Here is a 21,090-nt window from a genome sequence, read left to right as displayed (position 1 = left end):
GCGCCTCTCCCACTAGTCTCCTCAGCTTGTTGAAGTTGGCCCTCCTAAAGTCTAGGGCTACCGTCTTGCTGCAGGCTCTTGACACCCTGCGCTGGATGGTGAATTCCAGCAAGCAATGATTGCTATCGTCCAGGTGGTCAAGAACCTGGAAGCTCCTTACCTGGCCTGTGGCCAGGACCAGGTCCAACAGGGCGTTTCCTCTGGTGGGACTGTGCACCTCCTGGATTAAGTGGAGGTCCTGTATCTCAGCTAGGAACCTCCTGGAATGGTCCGTCCTGGCTGACTGGATAGCAGACTTGGAGAGGATTGGGAATGTGCAGCGGGGTTGAGGGACAAGCAGCATCCATAGGAGGGATTGTGAAGGGCAATCAGGGGCAACAGTAAGGATTGGCAGGATCTGAGGTGCAGGCACCATCCACAGGAGGTATCACGATGACAAGCAGGATCCAGAGGGGGAATGGGGTGCAGCCAGGATCCGTGGGAGTGATTGGAAGGGCGGATGGTGTCTGAGGGGGGTGTTGCTTGGGTCCAGGTGGGTTTGGCAGAAACGTGGAGGCTCAGTGTCAGTGGGGGTACTTGGGGGAGACCCAGGGCTATTTTTTAGCTCCCCAACCCCTCCAGCAACCTACCCCTGAATTCCTCCTGCCCTTCTCCCTACTGATACTTACTTCCTTGGTCCCAGGAGTGGCAAATACTGGCAAAAGTGGCAGCCAGAGCAACTTGTGGGATGGGGGTGGGGGTAGGTGAGCGTAGGGGGGGTGGTGACACAAGGGGCCAGGGTCTAAAAATAGCCCAGTGCCTGGGGGCGGGGGGGAAGGTAGCAAAAGTTCAGTGCCAGGGATGTGGTGAGTAACTGGGCTTTTCCAGCCATGGGACTGTGCAGTTAACCGTACTGAAATTCGATGAACCAGTCTAACATAAATCAAATAAAATTTGAGTGTATATCGATCCAGATCTATTTTAGACAAGGTTCTGCCATTTTTACACTGATCAGTGTGCGCAAAACTTCTATACTGTTAGAGGTTTAGATTGATTTCCCATCACTGAGACAAGGTCCAAGAGTAAGGTCCATACTGGGGCAAACTAAGTTAGATCAGGGACCCATTTTTAACTTGATCTAACCTCCCCCTAATCCCATTCTCCCCCCCCGCCAAATGTCTGCACATGGCCTTAGTGTCCCAACGTACTAGTAGCTATTGGAACAAAGCACAAAACTACAGGTTACTTACTACTGACTCACTGCTACATTAACAAGATGTAAATGAGGTGGAAACAAGCCTCAAGGAAATACACTGGGATATGAATTTACAGGACATTAACTAATCAATGATAATTCCCACATGGATATTCTCAGCGTGCCCCTGAGAGCACTGTGGAAGTCAGAGTAGGAAGTGCACTGTCAAGTCACACCCTACCTTACCGCGCACTAATTTTCTCATCTAAGCAAGCTCCAGATAAAGAAATTGTAAAACAATGAACATCAAAGAGAAGCCAAGTCAAAACTAGAAAGACATAAAGTACCATTTATGTAAATATTATTTTGAATGACCCTTAATGTAAATAGTAGACACATTTTACTTCAAACAAAAACAAAGGGGAGGAGATATTTTGTCCCCCACCCCATAATGAAATGTCTCTAAACTTAAGTAATTCATTATAAGTCAATGTACTGGGTTGGTTAAACCCCAAAGCCTCTGTTTCTGAAACAGTTGAATACAATTTACCTTTCAATATTCATGACTACAGCCTTTTTTGAAAACCATAAATACGCTATTTACTTACTTTAAACAGAAACATCAGCAACAAGAGTAAGATCAGGGAAAGAGTGGGCCCTTACTGAATGGGGGAGACAACCTATTGACAGACGATGTGTAAAAGGCTGAAGTACTCAATGCCTTTTTAATCTCCGACTTTACAGGCAAAGTCAGCTCTCAGACTACTGCATCTGGCAGCACAGTTTAGGGAGGAAGTAAGCAGCCAACAGTGGCAAAAGAACAGGTTAGGGACTATTTAGAAAAGTTGGATGTGTACAAGTTCATAAGGGCAGACACGATACACCTGCGGATGCTAAGGGAGTTGACTGATGCGACTTCAGAGGTGTTGGCCATTATCTCTGAAAACTCGTGGCAATCAGGACAGGTTCCAGACAATTGAAAAAGGGCAAATACAATGCCCATCATTAAAAAAGAGGAAAAGGAGCATTCCAGAAACAAACTGGTCAGCTTCACCTCCAGTCCCTGAAAAAATCATGGTCCTCAAGGAATCCATTTCTAATGCACTTGAAAGAGAAGGTGATCAGGAATAGTCAGCATGGATTCACCAAGGGCAAGTCATGGCTGACCCACCTGATTGCCTTCTAGGATGAGATGATTGGCTCTTTGGATGCAGGAAGAGCAGTGGATGTGACATACTTTGACCTTAGCAAGGCTTTGATACCATCTCCCACAACATTCTTGGAAGCAAACTAAGGAAGTATGGTCTGGATTAATGGATTTTAAGCTGGATAGGAAACTGGCTTGATAGTTGGGATTAAAGGGTAGTAATCAATGGCTCAATGTCTAGTTGACAGCGAGTCTCAAGTGGAGTGCCTCAGGGGTTGGTCCTGGGGCTGGTTTTGTTCAATATCTTCATCAACAACCTGGAAGAGGGGATGGAGTGTACCCTCAGCAAGTCTGCAGATGATACCAAGCTGTGGGGAGTAGTAGTAGATATGCTGGAGGGTAGAGCTAGGATTCACATTAACCCCGACAAATGGGAGGATTGGGCCAAAAGGAATCTCATGAACTTCAACAAAGACGAGTACAAAGTGCTGTACTTACGACAGAACAATCCCGTGCACTAGTACAGCTTGGGGACTGACTGACTAAGCAGCAATTCTGCAGAAAAGGACCCAGGAGTTACAGTGGACATTAAAGCTGAATAGGAGTCAACAGTGTGCCTCTGTTGCCAAGAAGGCTAATGGTGTACTGGGCTGCTTTAGTAGGAACATTGCCAGCAGACCAAGGAAAGTGATTCTTCCACCCTCTTCAGCACTGGTGAGGCCACAACTGGAGTAGCATGTCCAGTTTTGAGCACCCCACTAAAGAAACAATGTAGACAAACTGGAAAGAGTCCAGCAGAAGGCAACAACAATAGTTATGGGGCTGAGGCACATGACTTCTGAAGAAAGGTTGAGCGATCTGAACTGATTTGGTCTGGAGACAAGACAACCGACAGAGATTTAACTACCTGAAGGGGGGTTCCAAAGAGGACAGAAGTAAACTGTTCAGTAGTGGCAGATGATAGAACAACGAGCAATGGGCTGAAGCTGCAGCAAGGAAAACTGAGGTTAGATATTAGAAAAAACTTTGTTACTAGAAGGGTAATATAGCACTGGAACAGGTTACCCAGAGAGGTAGTAAAATCTCCATCCTTGGAGGTTTTTAAGACCCAGACAGACAAAGCCTTGGGTGGGATGATATAATTAGGAATGGTCCAGCTTTGAGCAAGGGGTTGGACTAGATGACCTCCTGAGGTTCCTTCCAACCCTAATTTTCTATGACTCTGTGTTTTTATGATCTATTGGAGCCTTTTAACATTTTACAGCATGTTTAAATATTCTTTTTATAGCCTTTTGGGGAGTTCAGAGTCAAGACATGCAAGCTTTGCAATAAGTTATTTACTTTAAATTTTGGGAGCAATTTGGTTGCAATACAGTCTCCTTTTTACTTTGTTTTTTTTACTGTGGTTCTGCATATTTTTCCTCTTTTAAAAAAGTATTTGAAGCAATACAGTTGTACCTTTCACTTCAATATGAGGAAATCAACAAAAGAAAAAATAGTAAAGCAATTGTACACATGATATTTCAGACTTCCAAGTTTATCTTCTTAAAAATCAGATTATTTTCCAAAGCTGCTATTATTACTTACATATTTGCTATTTTCAATGACTTAGTACTTTTGTCTCACAAAATATAAGATGCCTTTTTTCTCTAGTCTTAAAAAGAACCTAAAGATATTCTTCTAAGTTAATATAATTACTGCAGCCTCACAAACTTACTTCTTTTGGTGTGAAGGATATTGAGCATTGTAAAGTTGACTTTCCTTTTAACTCCACAGAATATGAATAAGGTTTCTGAGGATAATGGTCAACAACTGTAAAAATAAATAAATAAATCAATCAATCAATCAGTTTTACATGCCATTACAGTATACATGAAACCTATTTTTTCAGGCTATAATAGTACAACTAGATTCCCAATACATAAACTTCCATCGCATAGGTGATGCATAGGGGAGGCACATGTCCCCCCTGAATTTGGCTGCCACTGAAGCCACTGCCAGTTTGAGGGTGATTGCTGCTTGTCATGCCACTCCCCGCCCCCAGCTGCTGACGTGGCCACCTGCATCTGCGGGCAATCCCCATTTGCTGCTCACCATCCTTGCCCACTCCCCCCGACTGCTAACACCATCACTGACATCTGTGGGCAGTCGCCACTGGTGCCTACAAATGGTGTTCCCCCAGCCTTGGGAGCCACCAGTCATTCATGTTCCTTCCCAGTGTGACAATACTGAATGTATTTTTTAAATGTATTTAGGGTCTGAACCCGAGAAGTACAGATCACCAACAGCTTCCTTAAAGTCACTGTCATTTGACAATCATCATTGTAAATCAAGCTATTTGTGGTTTCTTCTCTTTTTAAATAAATGCCTTGGGCTAAAAAATACTAAGTAAATATAAAGGTAACTAATAATATAAGTGAAGACTACATAGCCATAATTTTGCTTCTGTAAAAGTATCACAATATAGACTCTCAACCTTGATTGTCAGGCCTGATCTACATTTACAGACTAAAACTTGCCTTCTGTTGGCATATCCTTGCATGCATCCACTTTCAATTTCAGCTCTTGTCAGTAAAACCTTGAGTTTTCACTGATGTAAAACACTTTTTGAACAGCAAAAGTCCTATATCAAAAGTATTACTACAATACAACATTCATGTGGATGATGCATTATTTGTACCAGATACAAACAGCAATCCAGCAACAATTCCACAGTGCCTCTACTTGTACAACGGTGGCTCTTGCAGTCAGAATTGTAAACTGCCTTAGGATGAGAAGGCCACTCACAATCTTCAAAAACCCCAGCATATTTTGAAAATGCCTCTCTGGTAAACTACTTCTGCAAACCCAACACTGCAAGTGTACACGCATGGCTCCACATAAAGCAATAGTAAACATACTACTGCCACTTTTAGGCTAGGGACAGACATTCAAAAAGCCTAAGCCTGAAATGATTCAATCTTTACAGGCTAGTCTAACCTGCAAAGCTTGAACTGATTTGGAGGTGGATAGACAATCCCTTTTCATTCCAGAAATGCAGGCACATGCCTACAGTGACTCAAGCTAGAAGCCAGGAGGGGTGCTAAAGCGAGCCCTCCCTTTCCTTCCACAAGGCTGAGCTGAGAGGGAGGGGCGTGGCCAGGCCCCAGCAGAATGCTCTAATTAGGGAGGGGTTTAAACCCCCACCCTGGCCTGCAGTGTCTCAGGCTTCCCCTGCCCCACCTCCCCCACATGCTTCTCTGTACATGTCAGGGCACAAAGGAAGTATTTTTTGAAGTGAATGCCCTGGGAGTCTCAGGCAAAAACTGAAAAATACGACAAGAAATCCAAAAGAATTTCCAAATGCATATTTTTCACAGGGAAGCTGAACAGAATTTGCAGTGATATAAATCAATTGCAAAGGGGAAAGAAATACACTAACACCAGCAAAATGTATGTTGCAAGCAAATAAAGTACATGGGAAAAATACATGGGAAATACAAATTAAGCCCTGCAAGCCATCCAGTAACAGGTCATTTAGAACATGATTGTGAACTAAACATGTAACATAAAAATAGACAACACTCCTTTGGTTTTCCAGCCTGAGAATCCAAACCAGATTACACGTATGCTGTGGATGGATTCAGGGAATAAGGGAATGATTAGGGCTATTTTTTGTGAAGTTTAGCTTTAGAATAGGTAAAAAGTGGTAAAGGTAGTTTGTGTCTAGCTAAGAGACTTTTTTTTTAAATTACCCTGGTGAAGGCAGTTTCAGCCACACTTTCATTATACAATGTAGAGTTTCATGTTGATTTGGGCTAAGATATCCCGTTTTGTCTTCTGGCACAATCTCTGTAAAAGTTTCAAGCTGGTATTCTGTAAGCTTTGCACACATACTTCTAAGAAGGGCTCCCACAACCAATACACTGACACTCCAGGGTGAACATCAACATGCAGAAAACCCAGAAATAGAGTTGCAAGCTACCCTGAGGACTGCCCCCCAAATTTATATACAAGCCAAGTACAGATTAATCATGTAATAGCATAAATTAGTATAAAGTAGCCCTGATTGTGCCGTGCTGTCATAGTGTGTTCTTAAGACTTCCCTAATTATACAGCACCTTGATTTGCTGTTATAACTGCCTTTGTATTTGCTGATCAAAATTAGTCCTTCTGCTTCCTCCTCAACCCCACCAGTAATGTTTCCTGCTTTGCTTCTCCAGGGGTGCATGTATATGAGACACTACTGTGCCATAGTTACTGTGCATTTATTTAGTACTTGTATAAGCAAGTACTAAATAAATGTGCAGTAACCAGAGTTACTGTGCAGTAGTGCCGAATGCCTTTGAAGTGATGCTACTGTGTAGTAGCCTAATACTATTATGAAGTAGCGTCTCAGCATGGTTTTTGCCATGCAAAGCTACTGCACAGTTTTATCGGGCTGCTGTGCAGTCAGCTTCTTGTGTAGACATACCCAAGTATTACTTAAAGCACAACATGCAGAGACAACAAGAAAATATTTGGCTCCCTGAAATCCAGTGTAGTCATAAGGCATGTCCAGCATCCTTTCAGTACTTTCAACAGTCATCCTACATCTGCTAAGATGGAGAAACCTATTGCTTATTGCTGTCCAGGTCCAACCAACTATAAAGTTACTACTACCCAGACATCACATGGGAAGAGCACTCAGCCAAATCCAAATGGTCACAAAGCTTCCTTGCGTGTGTGGATGAGCTCTACCTGACACAAGAGTCTATGGACCAACAGGGGGTAAAGCGTTGCTGGACCTGGTACTAGCTAAAGGGGATGATCTAGCCAACAACCTAAGAATCAAAGGAAAGCTGGGAGACAGTGACCACGAGCTGATCACTTTTACTATCCGTCGCAAAGCTAGCAAGTCAGCCAGCAATGCAGAAGTCCTAGACTTTAGGAAAGCTGACTTTGATTAGCACAAGAGGCTTGCTGTCAAGCCCTAAGAGACCATGACTTGACAGAGAGAGGAGTCCAAGAGGAGTGGTTGCTCCTTAAGGGAGTGATCCTGAAAGCACAAGGGATGTCCATCCCATCTCAAAGGAAAGATAGCAAAGGGGCACAGCAATCCCCTTGGCTCACCGAAAAGAGAGGCTTATAAAGGATGGAAGACAGGAATCGCCACAAAGGAGTATTCTGCACTGGTCCGTACCTGTAGGGAGCAAACTAGGAAAACCAAGGCTGCAACCAAACTCTTTCTAGCTACATGCATCAAGGACAATAAAATGTCCTTTTACAGATATGTGGGAAGTCGGAAGAAAAGCAAAGGTAACATTGGACCCCTACTAAACCAAATGGGACAACTGACACCCAGGAAAAAGCCAACCTCCTTAATGGGTACTTTGCATCAGTTTTTCATCAACCCAAAGGGACTTCCTTGCCTAGCATGATGCGGAACAGCCTGAGTGAGGGTGAATTTATACCCAGCATCAGTGTAAATCTTGTGAACGAACATCTTGAGAAACTGGGTACCTTCAAGTCAGCTGGTCCTGACAGACTGCACCCCAGAGTACTTAAGGAGCTGGCAGGCATCATAGCCCAGCCACTGGCAATGATATTCAAAAATTTTTGGCACTTAGGTGAAGTACCTGAAGATTGGAAGAAGAAAAATGTGGTGCCCCATCTTCAAGAAAGGGAGGAAAGTAGATTGAGGGAACTACAAGCCAATCAGCTTGACCTCAATCCCTGGAAAGATTCTGGAAAAAATTATGAAAGAGGCCGTTTTTGACAAGCTGGCTGATGGCAACATCATGAAGGGATAGCCAGCATGGGTTTGTTGTGGGTAGGTCTTGCCTGACCAATCTCATCTCCTTCTATGACCAGGTTGCATATCACCTGGATGAGGGAGAAGAGATTGACATCCTATATCTGGACTTTAAAAAAGCCTTTGATCTGGTGTCCCATGATCTCCTCTTGGAAAAATTGGTCAACTGTGGCCTCGACTACATCACAGTCCGATGGCTAGAGAATTGGCTTTGAGACCAGACCCAGAGAGTGGTAATTGAAGGAAGTGAATCTGTATGGCACTCCATGACCAGTGGTGCCCCCACGGCTCCATCCTTGGACCTCTTCTCTTTATCAACAATGTGGATACTGGTGTCAGAAGTGGACTGGCCAAGTTTGCCAATGACACCAAACTTTGGGGTAGAGTGTCCACACCACGCATAGGCTGGTGATCCAGGCTGACTTGGATAAACTTAGAAAGTGGGCGGATATAAACCTGATGACATTCAATACCGACAAATGCAAAGGTACTCCACCTCAGGAAAAAAACCCGCAACACGCTTATAGGTTCAGCAATGCTATGCTCGCTAGCACTGTGGCCAAAACAGACTTGGGGGTCATGACTGACCACAAGATAAACATGAGGCACCAATGCGTTGTCACAGCTGGTAAAGCAAACCAAACTCTGGCTTGCATCCATAGATGCTTCTCAAATAAATCTCAGGATGTCATCCTCCTACTGTACTAGGCCTTGGTGAGGCCGCAACTAGAGTACTGCATCCAATTCTGGGCTCCACAATTCAAGAAGGATGTGGAGAAGCTTGAGAGAGTCCAGAGGAGAGCCACGCACATGATCAGAGGGTAAGAGACTAGGCCCACATAGACTGGCCTATAATAGACTGGATCTGGCTCATGGATTGATGGATTCAGCTAGTGGACAGCTCCACACCACTCATCCAGCCTATGGAGCCAGAAGGTTGAGCACCACTAGTTTAGATGCATTTGCCCCTAAGCATCACTCAAATGAGTCATGCCTCAGCCATATTCTGATTTTCATAAGTAACCGTTGACATGGTGTACATCCTCTACAACTCAAAATTCCTTCCTGTACACTGGCAATATCAGTTTAACCCTGAAAGCTGAACTTATTTTCAGCAGGTGGAACAATGACAAAATAATTTAATCCACATCTTAACTCAAAAGCAATTAAAAATACATTATCATTATCCATGGCCTTATTGCAAGGCAACAATTTTGAACCAATGCCATGTGAGGGCCACGGTGGTCTGTCACCACATAACTTATCAGGGTACAGCTGGAACATTTTCTCCATTTCAAGTTTATGGTAATGCTCCTTTTCCTGGTCAACTAGTTGCCTAGCTTCCTATTTAATCCTACTAATTCCTTTCACATTGTAATCTTTTCTATTAGGTCACTTCAAAGTTTTGTCTTTTCTTATTGTTTTCATTTTTTAAAATTGACTTTCCTAATTATTTTGGGTCTTGGTTTTTATCACTAGTATTGTTCTCTAGCATTTTCAAATCATAACTGTGGAATACTGATTTATATTGCATGTATAAAGTAGTCCAGATAAGGTAAACGAATACCTTTTTTATAAAAACAATGTTATCTCAACTTATAATAAAAACTAAGTAATAGTAAGTACTTCACAGAACACTTTAAGCTTGGATTCACTTTTTCATATTTTCTGTTGAACTACAATTCTGAAATAATAAAAGAAAATACCTGATTGGTCGTTAAAGTTCAACTTAAAGTCTTTATACTTGGATAAATCAAATTCTACCCTGGCACATGCTACTCCTTTGTTCTGCAGCAAAAAAGGAATGGTGTGGGTAGAACCAACATAAACGCCATCAAAGTTGAAGGATTCCTGTAAATTTAAGAAAAATATTAATGCTAGAGCACTGTTAGGCCATGAATATACTTCAACAGTACGTTAAAATCCGAGACGTGGTGGGACAGCTCTTATGACTCCACTCTGTTTCAGAAGGACAGGGTTGAGGGAAAAGGTTATGGTGTTGCCTTCTATGTCAAAAGCACATACACTTGTTCCCTGGTTCAAGAAGAAGAATTCAGCAAAACAGAATGCATTTGGGTGACAGGGGAAGGTGAAAGATGAAGCACCAATATAATGGTGGGGAAGATCACCTAATTGGGAAGAGGAGGTGGATGAGGGAGACCAAGGTAACAAATTTATCTTAAAGCTATGGGAAGGTACTGATAGGAGACTTCAATTTTCTAGATGCCTGCTGAAAGAACAATGCAGCCAAACATAACAAGCCAAGCCAGTTCCTAACTTTTATGGAGGACAATTTTCTGTTCCAGAAGGTGGAGTATACAGCTAGGGAATCAATCTTAGATCTTGTCCTGATCAATAGGGATGAACTGGGGGAGGACATGAAAGTGATGGGTAACTTGGGAGGAAGTGATCACAACATGATAATATTCCAAATCCTAAGACAAGGAAAGAATGATATCAGAAAAATTAGGACACTAGATTTCAAACAAGCAGATTTTATCTGACTCAAGGAGTTAACAGGCATGGTGCCATGGGAAGACGGACTGAAGGATAAAGGCACCCAGGAAGGCTGGGAGGTTCTAAAGGGCACAGTAATGGGCGCCCAACAAGGAACTGTCCTGACATGATGGAAGCAGAAGGTAAGAGACCAATGCAGCTGCACAAGGAGCTTCTAGGATGCTTCAAATGCAAATGGAAAACATACAGGCAACAGAAAAATGAGCAGGTATCATATCAGGAAATAGCAAGAACCTACAAGGACAAAATCAGGAAGGCAAAGATGAAGAACAAGCTTCACCTGGGAAAGGAGGTTCTATAAGTATGCTGGCCAGAAAAGAAGGACGAAGGATGCTATAGGTCCTCTGTTAGAAAATCAGGGGGACTCCTAACAGAAATTGCAAAAAAAGGTGGAGCTACTCAACTGCCTTAGTCTTCACAAAAAAATAAGTTGCAGCTAGACACCTAATAAAGATTATATGGATAAGAAAGAGGCAAGCTGAGGGAGGAGATCAGAGAAACAGTCAAAGAGCTTTTATTGGGTCTGAAGTAATTCAAGTCAGCAGGGCAGCATGAACTGCATCCCAGGGTCCTGAAAGGCCTGGCAAGAGAGATCTTGGAACCCTTGATCTTCATGAACTCGTAAGGATGGGTAGGTACGAGAGGACTGGAAAAAGACCAACATGGTGCCCCTCTTTAAAAAAAAGGCAAAAAAGGATGTCCCAGGGAACTACAGCCCAGTTAGCCTCACCTCAGCACAGGCAGTCCTCAGACTTACGACACAATTGGTTCCTGAAAACTGCGTCTTAAGTTGAAATGTTGCAACTCAGAACCAATTTTTTAATACTGTAAATAGCAATCATATTGATTTGGAAGGACTTCTTTAAGGTGACTTTGCTGGACTTTTTGAAAGGCTCTTGGTTGGACTTTTTGAAGGGTTCTTGGCTGGAGTCTTCTCAGGAGTTCTGGCTGCAGGTTCTTCTGGAGTCTTGTCTGCTTTCTTAAAAAAAGTGTCCAAGGAAGTTTGGACAGATGCTCTCCAAGGAGATGGGCAATGCAGCGAACTTGTTCGCTGGCATGGCATCACATCAGATCAAGTGTTGTAAAGCTGAAACTGACATCATAAAGTTGAAATACTGTGTCAATTTATAAATGTTTTAAGTGTGAAACATTGCAACTTGTAACACTGTAAATCGAGAACTGCCTGTAGTTAGGATAGGCTTCAGTACCTTCCCAAGGCCCATCTGCAAGCATGTGGAGGAGGAAAGGGTAATCACAAGCAGCCAGCATGGATTTATGAAAAACAAATCATGATAAACAACTTGATTTCCTCCTTTGACAAAGTAACTACTTGGGTGGATGAAGGGAATGCTGTAGATATGGTATAGAAGTTGTGGACTCTTCATTACTGGAGTTGTTCAAGAAAAAAGGTTGGACAGCCATTGATTGGTATGAACTTTTACTTTCCTCTATAGTGGAGGAGGTAGCCCTCTACCCAGGATCTCTTGAGCATATATTGACATTTCATAGAAGCAGGACAATGGCTGTTGTGGTTCCCTTGCTTTGCCTGCAGCAGGTTAGGGTGTTAGGGCAGTGTTGTACAGAGTTTAAGTTATGGATTGCATGGGATGGTTTAGACAGGAATGAACCTCTCTCAGGCAGGGGCATGGACTAGATGACCTCTAGAGGTCCCTTCCACCCCTATTTCTCTATGATTCTCTATAGTTCTCTATGAAAATACTGCAGCTCAAAAGGTCTTTTATTCATCAGCTGCCTAGACAGTTCATTGTTCTGGCCATTTGCTCTTCCCTGGACCACAGCCTGGAGACAGCACCACCAGTGCAGTTTCCCAATTCAGTACATTTTTCTGTTGATTCATTTAATTTCACTTCTCCTCTTGGGCTACCTTAAAGAAAACCTCTGTTCTTCACCTTTATAGCCTTTTCATATTTTCCTGTAAGTAAATCTCTCAGCTGTCATTTGGTCAAGCTATCATACGTATTTTTAATTTAAAATCTCTCTCTGCAAGTCAATCCCTTTAATTTCTAAGAAAAATTTTACAGGAAAAATAATGAAAAATGTGAATTAAGGGAAGAAAACTGTAACACCTCCCATTGAAAGTTTAATACAAAGAAAACTAAACAACACCAATCCTATCTAGAATAATAACTTATGATACTAATACTTACTATGTTGATGCCTACTTCAGGAGTCTCTACAGATCCACCAATCCTAAGTTCTAATGCTTTTGTGTGGCGAACTGCTACCTAATTCATAGAAAAAAAAGTAAAATTCTTAGCAATTTTGTTACAACACTACTCCAGCATCACAGCAGTTTTACTATACTAGACACTTTAAATAACAAATTTGAAAAATCAGCTTTAAAAAACTGACAACAGAAAGACATAGCCATAATATTCTTTTTCAGTTTCCATGAAAGGAACTGTCCTCAATCTAAATTAATTTCAATATTAACATATAATGATGAAGTACAAGCAATGCTATTTGTTCTCTATAATGATTCACGTGTGTTATGAAGTCACAGTGTGGCGGGGCACTGTTTGTGCCTGCCACTTTAAGAGTGAAGCCAAGCAGCCACCAGGTGCTTGATTGCAGTGGCCATTTTAGATCTCTGGCCGCCCATATAAACAAAGCAGTTTGCTGTTGGCAAGGCAGGCAGTAACACTGCCTGGCTGCAAGGCTCCATGCAATATCCTGGAGGTAAGGGCAGGAGCTGTAGAGGATGGCTTGGAGGCTCCTGGTCATGGGCATGACCTAAAACTGCACCCTGCCAGGAGTGGGTGGCCTAGTGGGCTCTCAGTGGAGTGGGACCCACCAGGAAATGCCAGGCCAGTTATCACCCCGGTGAAAGGTGGGTAGGGGTGCCTTAACCCTAGCCCTCACCTTCGGGTGGATTATGTACCATTGGAAGGAGTGGGGCCAGGCACAGCTGTAGCCACCTGAGACCTGTGGTGCGTAGGACCCTGAGGAAAGGTAGTTGGGGCCAGGCACAGCTATGGCCACCTAAGCCCACTGGGGAGGGAAGCCCCATGGCCCGAGTGAAGGGAGCGGTGTGGAGCCTGAGTGAAGGGGCCGGTGTGGAGCCCAAGTGAGAGGAGCAAGCCTAGGTATGTCTTCAGACGCCCAAGGCTGTAGTTTGGGCCAGAGGCTGAGTAAGGGGGCTCAGTCCTAGAGATAGGGATGAGTCCTAACCCCAGTAAGTCCTCCACCGCTGGGAGGCTGAGTGTGGGTCAAAAGACCTATAGTGAACACAATGATCTGCTGGTTTCGGGGGGCAGTGAGAGTCCCCACAAGACCCCAGAACACCACTCATGGTGTGAGTTAAGAACGCGCTGGTGAGGGGTGGCCCTAGAAAGGGAGCAAAGAGGAGGGACCCCAGTGGGGGAGCAGAACCAAAGGGCTGAGAGCCCAGAGCGTGTGAGCATATAGAGTTGCCCTGCAAGGGGCCAGAGCAAGCTTAGACCTGGTCAGGTAATTGGCTGGCCACTGCCCCAGCCAGGGTTGCAGGAGAGGCCCAAAAGATGGTACATCTACCACCCAAGGTACCAACTAGATAAAGCCTAATGGCCTAAGGGGCCTGCTCAAAGAGGGAGCAAGGCAGAATAAGTTGTCAATGCATGAAAGACCCGTGAGAGAGGGTGGAGTGTGAGAGGCGGGTAGTATGAATGTGTGTGAAACTGAGGCCTGAAAAGGCCTAAGCTTTGTCCAGCTGTAAGCCAGGAGTAATGTGTCATCTGGATGCCACTTGTGAGGCTTGGGCTGCGGTGTGGGGGAGGAACGGAGCCGCAGATAGTGCCCCCTGGCATTGGGGCAAGAATGGGCAGCCTCCTGCCTTAATTAACAAACTTAATTAATTACCACCAAGGCATGGTGGGTGAGACAGGCAGGTGGTGAGCCCAAAGGCAAGTGGGTCAACTAGCACTGTGGCTAGTCGGGGAGTCCCACTTTGCCACATACAGGTTAGCAAACAATAGATCTGTTGGGCCCCATCTACATGGTACAGGTATCATGCAGTTAACTGGTTCATTGCGCAATTACCTTAAGACCAGCTACATGTGCAAAGTAGCTATCATTCCATAAAAAGATCCAACCAACTATAAAGTTAGACCTCAAAAATGTGTACTAATTTCATAGGTGGATGTTACTAGTTTCAATTTGCACCTACAATAGGATCTCCCCTGGGGCTGGGAGCCCTGTCAGCTGATTGATGCTGAGTCCTGCAGCTGTAAACACTGAGTCCTGGCACCTGGGAGGCACAGCTGCCCCGGGGATGCGTGAAACCCCCAGGCCTAGGGAATCATGACAGCTGCAATCTCCCAGGCTTAGGGGTATGTGAAACCTCTGAGCCTGGTAGATCACTGCTTCCACAATCCATCAAACCCAGAGGTGCATGAAGCACCCCTGGAGCTCAAAACTCCTTAACTGAGGGGCTTCCCAGCCAAGGGAGATTGCTTCTTGCCAGTGCAGAGGAGCCAGTTTGTGGCATAGCAGGGTGCACAGTTGTGTGTATCATGCATTAGAGGCCATCAAGTCTTTACTTGCACACGCTGAGGGGGCCCTGGAACACTAAATAGCAATAAGTAATAATTGAAGAAGGGAAGTAGGTGGAAGGTAATATTCAGATTTTGCTGTTAGGTGAGGACTTATAGAAAGCAGTAACAATGGAATGGAACTCACCGATTTCTGGTTTCTATGGGAAAAGGGAATTGGATGGGTGGAGAAAAATTATCCAGTGGAAGCAGGAACTCAAAGGAGACTCCAGCACTTAACTGGAGGCAAGTCACTTGAGAAAGCTATGGAAGAAAGAAGTTACAGCCCCTAGGCCCAGAGCAATCATGCGCTTTGCCAGGATATGCAACAGAGTAGTGGCTGCCAAGTCATATACCCTAGTGTAGGAAACAGCAGCAGGTAGAGAACATAGTACTGGGATCTGAATGGGTAACCAGGCCCAGTCACATGATAGCATGTATTTTAAACCTCTGAAATCTGTATTTTTTTCTATTGATATGAGCAAAGATGAATCCAGCAAAATGAACGCATTCATGTACACATCAAAGGCAGCTCAGGTATGTACTGGACCCCTAAATTCAAATCCACTTTTATAATGAGCTGACAAGTGATCTCAAAATGCATCTATACTCAATGCGTCGCTATACAACACAAAACTAAAAGTAAGACTTGATGACAGGGCTCCATTCTCTCACCACAGGATTAAGTAGCTTCCACTTTAAGTGTAACTTGCTTATATCATATGCTGGGAGAATGATGTGCAAAACATCATTCAATTCAACAGATTATTTTCTATACTGCAGAAAATTGTGCAGATACATTTACTGACTGATCATTTCCATTCTCAAACATTCCCTGTATCGGTATCTAACTAGTTTCTTTACCAACCTGCTTGAAACATTTTTAATGCACACAAACTATTACTTTAAGAAATATGCATTTGCTCTGAGTGCGAATTTATCATTAATTTATTGGCTGGAATGGTTTAGTCAGGGACAATCCTGCCTTGTGAAGTGAGCTGGACTAGTTGACCTCACAAGGTCCCTTCCAACCCTACTTTTCTGTGGTCCTATTAATATTTACATTCACATACCTCCTAAAGAAACATCAGATTTGAAATTTAAGACAGTTCTCTAAATGCAATGATTTTAAATCCTTTCAAAATCCCTATTTACATGGTAGAGTCTTGTTGGCAATAAAATATTTAACTATAATACATTCATTACAAAAAGAAAACTTCACAGTCAGATGTATTCATAATAAAAATTTGTCACCTCAATTATTGTATTTTAACAGAAAAGCAGTAAAGAGATGTTTTTATACTTTTAGAAATGATACACTAACAGCTACTTTTAGGAAAGTTATACTGGATGGGACAGGACTGGATTGGTGAACAGCATGATTAGTACATAAGACTTGTGCATGAGCATACACACACACACACACACACACACACACTTTTTCAAATTCCAATACAAAGTTATTCAGATGTGTTGTACCTCCACTCTGGTATCAAACTTCATTACTGCATTGGGGGTGAAGCAGACCTTGAGATCAGAACAGCCTCCCACAGGTATTATGCCCTGAGATGGCACAATAGTCATTCCAGGTACAGGGTTTGAATCAAGAACCTTCAAATCCAAATAATATGCAACGTTGATACTGCTGTAAATGTATGCTATAACAGAATTTAAGATAGTCTCCATTTCAAAGATTTACAATTTCACTATGTAATCTTCATAAAATTATGAATCTGAAAATGTAGGTCAAAATTTCAGCTATTTGAAATGTAATTAATTTCCAGGGACCTAAATAAATGACCAGATTATGCTGTTTCTGTAACCCAGGTTTGTAACTTTTGATTCCACCCCCCGAAAGCAGCGTTTCATAGCATTAGAAAGTAACAGCTCAACAAAACTCCAGAATATCCAATGCAGTGTCTATTCCAATAATCAGAAGGGCCAATTTCCATATCATTATAGTACAAATATGGACTATAGGAACAGCTTCTTATTAAGAAAAGTTTTTTCTGCTTGCAAAATTCTTTGCTTAGCTTCCCAGAGGCTATGTAAGTCTAAAAAGTTTCCGTTCTTATTTTGTACAGCATATTTTTGTACACTTAGCATGGTCTGGATGGCTTGATGTAAAGAAGACAGCATTATTAACAAAAGCAAACAACAAAGTTACAAGTTAAAACATCCATGTGAAGAAATAGCAGGAACTCCAATGAGAACATACAAATGACACAAGGAAGGAGTCTGATAAGGGTAATTACACTATGCAGAAAAAAAGAATTATTACCTAAAGAAAAAGAATTAACTGGGGACACTTCTAATAACTAAACATGAAAAAAAAATACAGAAAAAAAACCATGTACAGCAGCTCTATTTCAAGTTCACCTGGAAGTATGCATGATTATATCCTGTGTTCTGAATAATGGCTGTCTTGCAAGTAGTTAAACCTAAAGGAGCATGATGAAAAGATATCCTTTGTTCCATGAACTGAACACTAGTGGCACCAAGCTAATGAAAAGAAGAAAGCAAATATTTTAACACAACTCAATATTAATAAATAAGCCAATACATTTTAAATTCACAATGAGCCAGACATTGTCATGAATATGCATAAATTAAACAGATTAGGTGCACAAAAGCAAAATGTAAAGGAAAGGCAAGATATACCTGTCTCATGAAAAATCATTTAGATTCAAAGTAACCCCCCATAAAATCACAAAATAGAAATATATTTAGAATTAACACCTTTTCTGCATGATCCACTTAAAGTTCACTAAGACCATTAGATTCAAAAATGAATTATTTGCAAACCATAGTGTAATTAGGAATTTTTCCAATGCAGTATCCTGATGAACTTTGTGAAGACATATATAAATACCCATTCATCTACTAAACCATTTATTGTGGTGTGCTGAAAACAGCATAGACGATGTACTTCTTTTCCTCACTTTTTGACCCAGCAAGATGTCATAATCCATTCCCAGCCTAGTATAGAATACCCTCCAGAAGGAGATAAATCTCTTCTATTTCAATCCTATCCTTTCCTACATCACTATCTGGAAAGTCTGAACAGGCATGTGACTGGACTGGACTGACTTATCCACACAGAACAAGTTCACAAGTGAGATGACAATTAGTTTTCTGTTAACTAATATACCACAGCACACATAATATAGTCTATCTAACAATACCAACCCAAGCACCCCACCAATAAAAAGAGGAACGTACTCAAAACGGATCAAGGAGCAGGGATATGGAGAGCAGGGTAATGGAAGAATACATCTTATTGGACACTATTCCTAGAGCCATATGTTGTTTAAAATACAGAATAGTGCTGTTAAAATACATATATATCAAATATATAGTAAAATAAACATGACAAAAAAAATATTTCTATAGAAAAAGGCAACATATTAAAACATTGGATGAATACTACCTTTGCAAGGCATTTCAGCTTAAGTGTGTTTCCCTGATGCACATGTAACTTGAATTCTCCTGTTTCTGGAGAACAGAAGCCTGGATGCCAAACCACTTCACACTCCAGATCTTTGTATGCCTCTACAATGCCTGCAAATATGCATAAATAATTACCCACTTAATCACTAAAATATAAAAAAGCCTAGTGAAGGTGATGGATTCATATTATTAGAGATTAACACTCTGATCTTCAAAGATGCTAAGCAATATAATTAAACAGTTAAGATTAAATCTTATTTCTGAGTTTGCATAACAGTCACACAATCTGATTTGTCAATTAACTGCAACAAAATGTAGTCACAAATTTGTTTTACGTATGAATTAGTAAACTCATGTTACCTAAAGAGGATGTTTGAAAAATAAAAAGGACAGAAAAATCCATCACAACATATTTTAAATTAGAAATTATACAGTTCTAAATAAGAAAAATGCCCATATTCACAGTGCTAACTCAGACTTAAACCTATCACAGAAATAAAGTACTAGTATACATGGATTTTTGGATAATGCTTCTAAGTAGTAACTAATAATGTAACTATATTCAGTCAGTCTCAGTCCCAGTCTTATCTTTCTGAAAGATAGATGGCACTCTGATTTCACTGAGGTTTAAGTTGTTCTGGTTTGACATTAATTTAATATTGGATAAGAGTGGACCTGTGGAATGCTACCACATGTCAGCTGCAGCATGGTAAATTCCCACCCTTTATTAATCTACTGTAATTCATTTGTCCATAACCTAGGTTCTTAGGCACCTTCTGGTTTATATAATGAAAGCAGCCTGAGCAAATAATTCTGTTTGAGACACCTTCCGGCAGAAACAGACATTGCCTGACATCCCATTTGTACTGCCATAAACATTTTTAGAGCAGCACAAACGGTGAGAAAATAAACACCCATTCCCTTTGCTGTGGCACATCAGAAGTAAATCAGTGGCACAAAAGGTAGTAATATCTTCTGGTGCTTTACTGTTCTTTGGAAGGAGAGTGAAGGTGGCCTAAACTGAGTTGTCTACACTATCCATCCACCTGAGGCAGGTGCTCCAGGAGCTTGAGGTCCCCTCCATCTCCAGAGCACCTGCCCAGCTTTCCCCACTTATGGAGAGGCACTCCAGGGAATCTCAGGATGCTTTTTTAAGTGTAAAAGTTGGGGCAAGTCTCCATAAGCAGATAAAGCCCACATGAGTCCCAACATGGAGGCATGGGAACCAAGGAATCCTCTGTGTCCCTGCCTCACACTGGGACCCACTTACCCAGATCCAGAGTCTCTGGGGACTGCCTAGGTAAGTGGGAATTCCCAGATTTCCCCATTTATGCAAATAGGTCCCTAGTGATCTCAGTGGTGGGTCTGGATAAGCAGGAAACATCTGGATATTCCTGCTTAACATGACCTGCCCAGGGATCTTCAGGGGCAGGTCTAGGTCTAGGGGAAAGCCCAACTTTATCTGCTTACCTAGAAGTACCCACAAAGATCCTAAGGGTGGGTTTGCATAAGCAGGGAAACACAGACTTTCCCCACTTACCCAGACCTACCCCCATTATTTCCAGGGATATGTCTGGGTAAGCCAGGAAAGCACTCTCAGGAATTAAGGGACATCCTACTTTGGAAATCCTAGGGTTCACAAAACCAGGCATCTCAAGCCCCAGGAGAACATATCACTCTTTGTTCTATACCATCAGTGGGCAGGAAACAAGGTGATGTGTGTTTCACCCAGTGAACAAGATCAGCTGTGCTGCAAAACTGATCCAATTCATCAAGTTACGTCCATTTCTATCCTATGTGGCTTTGTCATCAAATGTTTTTTGTTTCCAGGAAATTTGACCCATATCTTATTTCATTTTGTCAACCGATTGTCCTCACTCAATTTTAGCCAACTTTAAACACATACACACACAACACTTTATTGTTTGCCTATTATTTAAAATAACTTTAAAGCATACCGTACCTTTGGCTGGCCGTATAGAAAATGCTGTTCCTTTCTCTGTGATTACAGGAGTCCAAGTAAATTCAGCAAAATAATTTCTGCGATTATATAATCTAATGGTAGCTCTAAAACCTGTTCCTGCTAGGAAGCCAGGGGTAGGATTTAGAATCAGCTCTTTTACAGATAACTCAAGAGCAACAGGAAATGATTTTGCAGTTACCAGTACATGCCCCATGTGTTTGTTGTTTATAGTGTAACTGACAGATCTGCAATATAGAAAATATGTGATCCAATCAATTATGTATACATTTGTTATTAAATAAGTGTTACACAGCATATAGTCATAAAGAGCAAGAAAATTCCTCTAAAATATGATACATGTTAAGCTTACTCAGTTATAAAGATGACGAAAGATTACTATTTGTAATTCTTTACTCTCTTACTGTATAGTTGGGACATAACATTTCATAGTTTCATAGTTTCTAGGTCAGAAGGGACCTGAGTAGATCATCTAGTCCGACCCGTTGCCATGGCAGGAAAGAGTACTGGGGTCAAATG

At 42.0% G+C, this 21,090-nt stretch overlaps 1 protein-coding gene across 1 annotated transcript in view; it reads right to left on the bottom strand.

The window, feature by feature from the left end:
* The window catches only part of CFAP47 (cilia and flagella associated protein 47), a 734,432-nt gene that overhangs the window by 631,424 nt on the left and 81,918 nt on the right, over positions 1-21,090 (bottom strand). The window contains exons 15-21 of the mRNA XM_019528459.1: positions 20,554-20,798; positions 18,571-18,701; positions 17,520-17,642; positions 16,620-16,751; positions 12,780-12,857; positions 9,801-9,945; positions 4,039-4,133 (exon numbers count right to left, since the gene is read on the bottom strand). Of these exons, the coding sequence (XP_019384004.1) occupies positions 4,039-4,133; positions 9,801-9,945; positions 12,780-12,857; positions 16,620-16,751; positions 17,520-17,642; positions 18,571-18,701; positions 20,554-20,798 (949 nt within the window). The remainder of the gene's footprint in view (positions 1-4,038; positions 4,134-9,800; positions 9,946-12,779; positions 12,858-16,619; positions 16,752-17,519; positions 17,643-18,570; positions 18,702-20,553; positions 20,799-21,090) is intronic.

This window comes from Crocodylus porosus, unplaced genomic scaffold (assembly GCF_001723895.1).
Source record: "Crocodylus porosus isolate Cpor-Errol unplaced genomic scaffold, CroPor_comp1, whole genome shotgun sequence".
In the NCBI taxonomy this organism is placed as follows: Eukaryota; Metazoa; Chordata; order Crocodylia; family Crocodylidae; genus Crocodylus; species Crocodylus porosus.
This window is presented reverse-complemented; position numbering and strand designations above follow the sequence as displayed.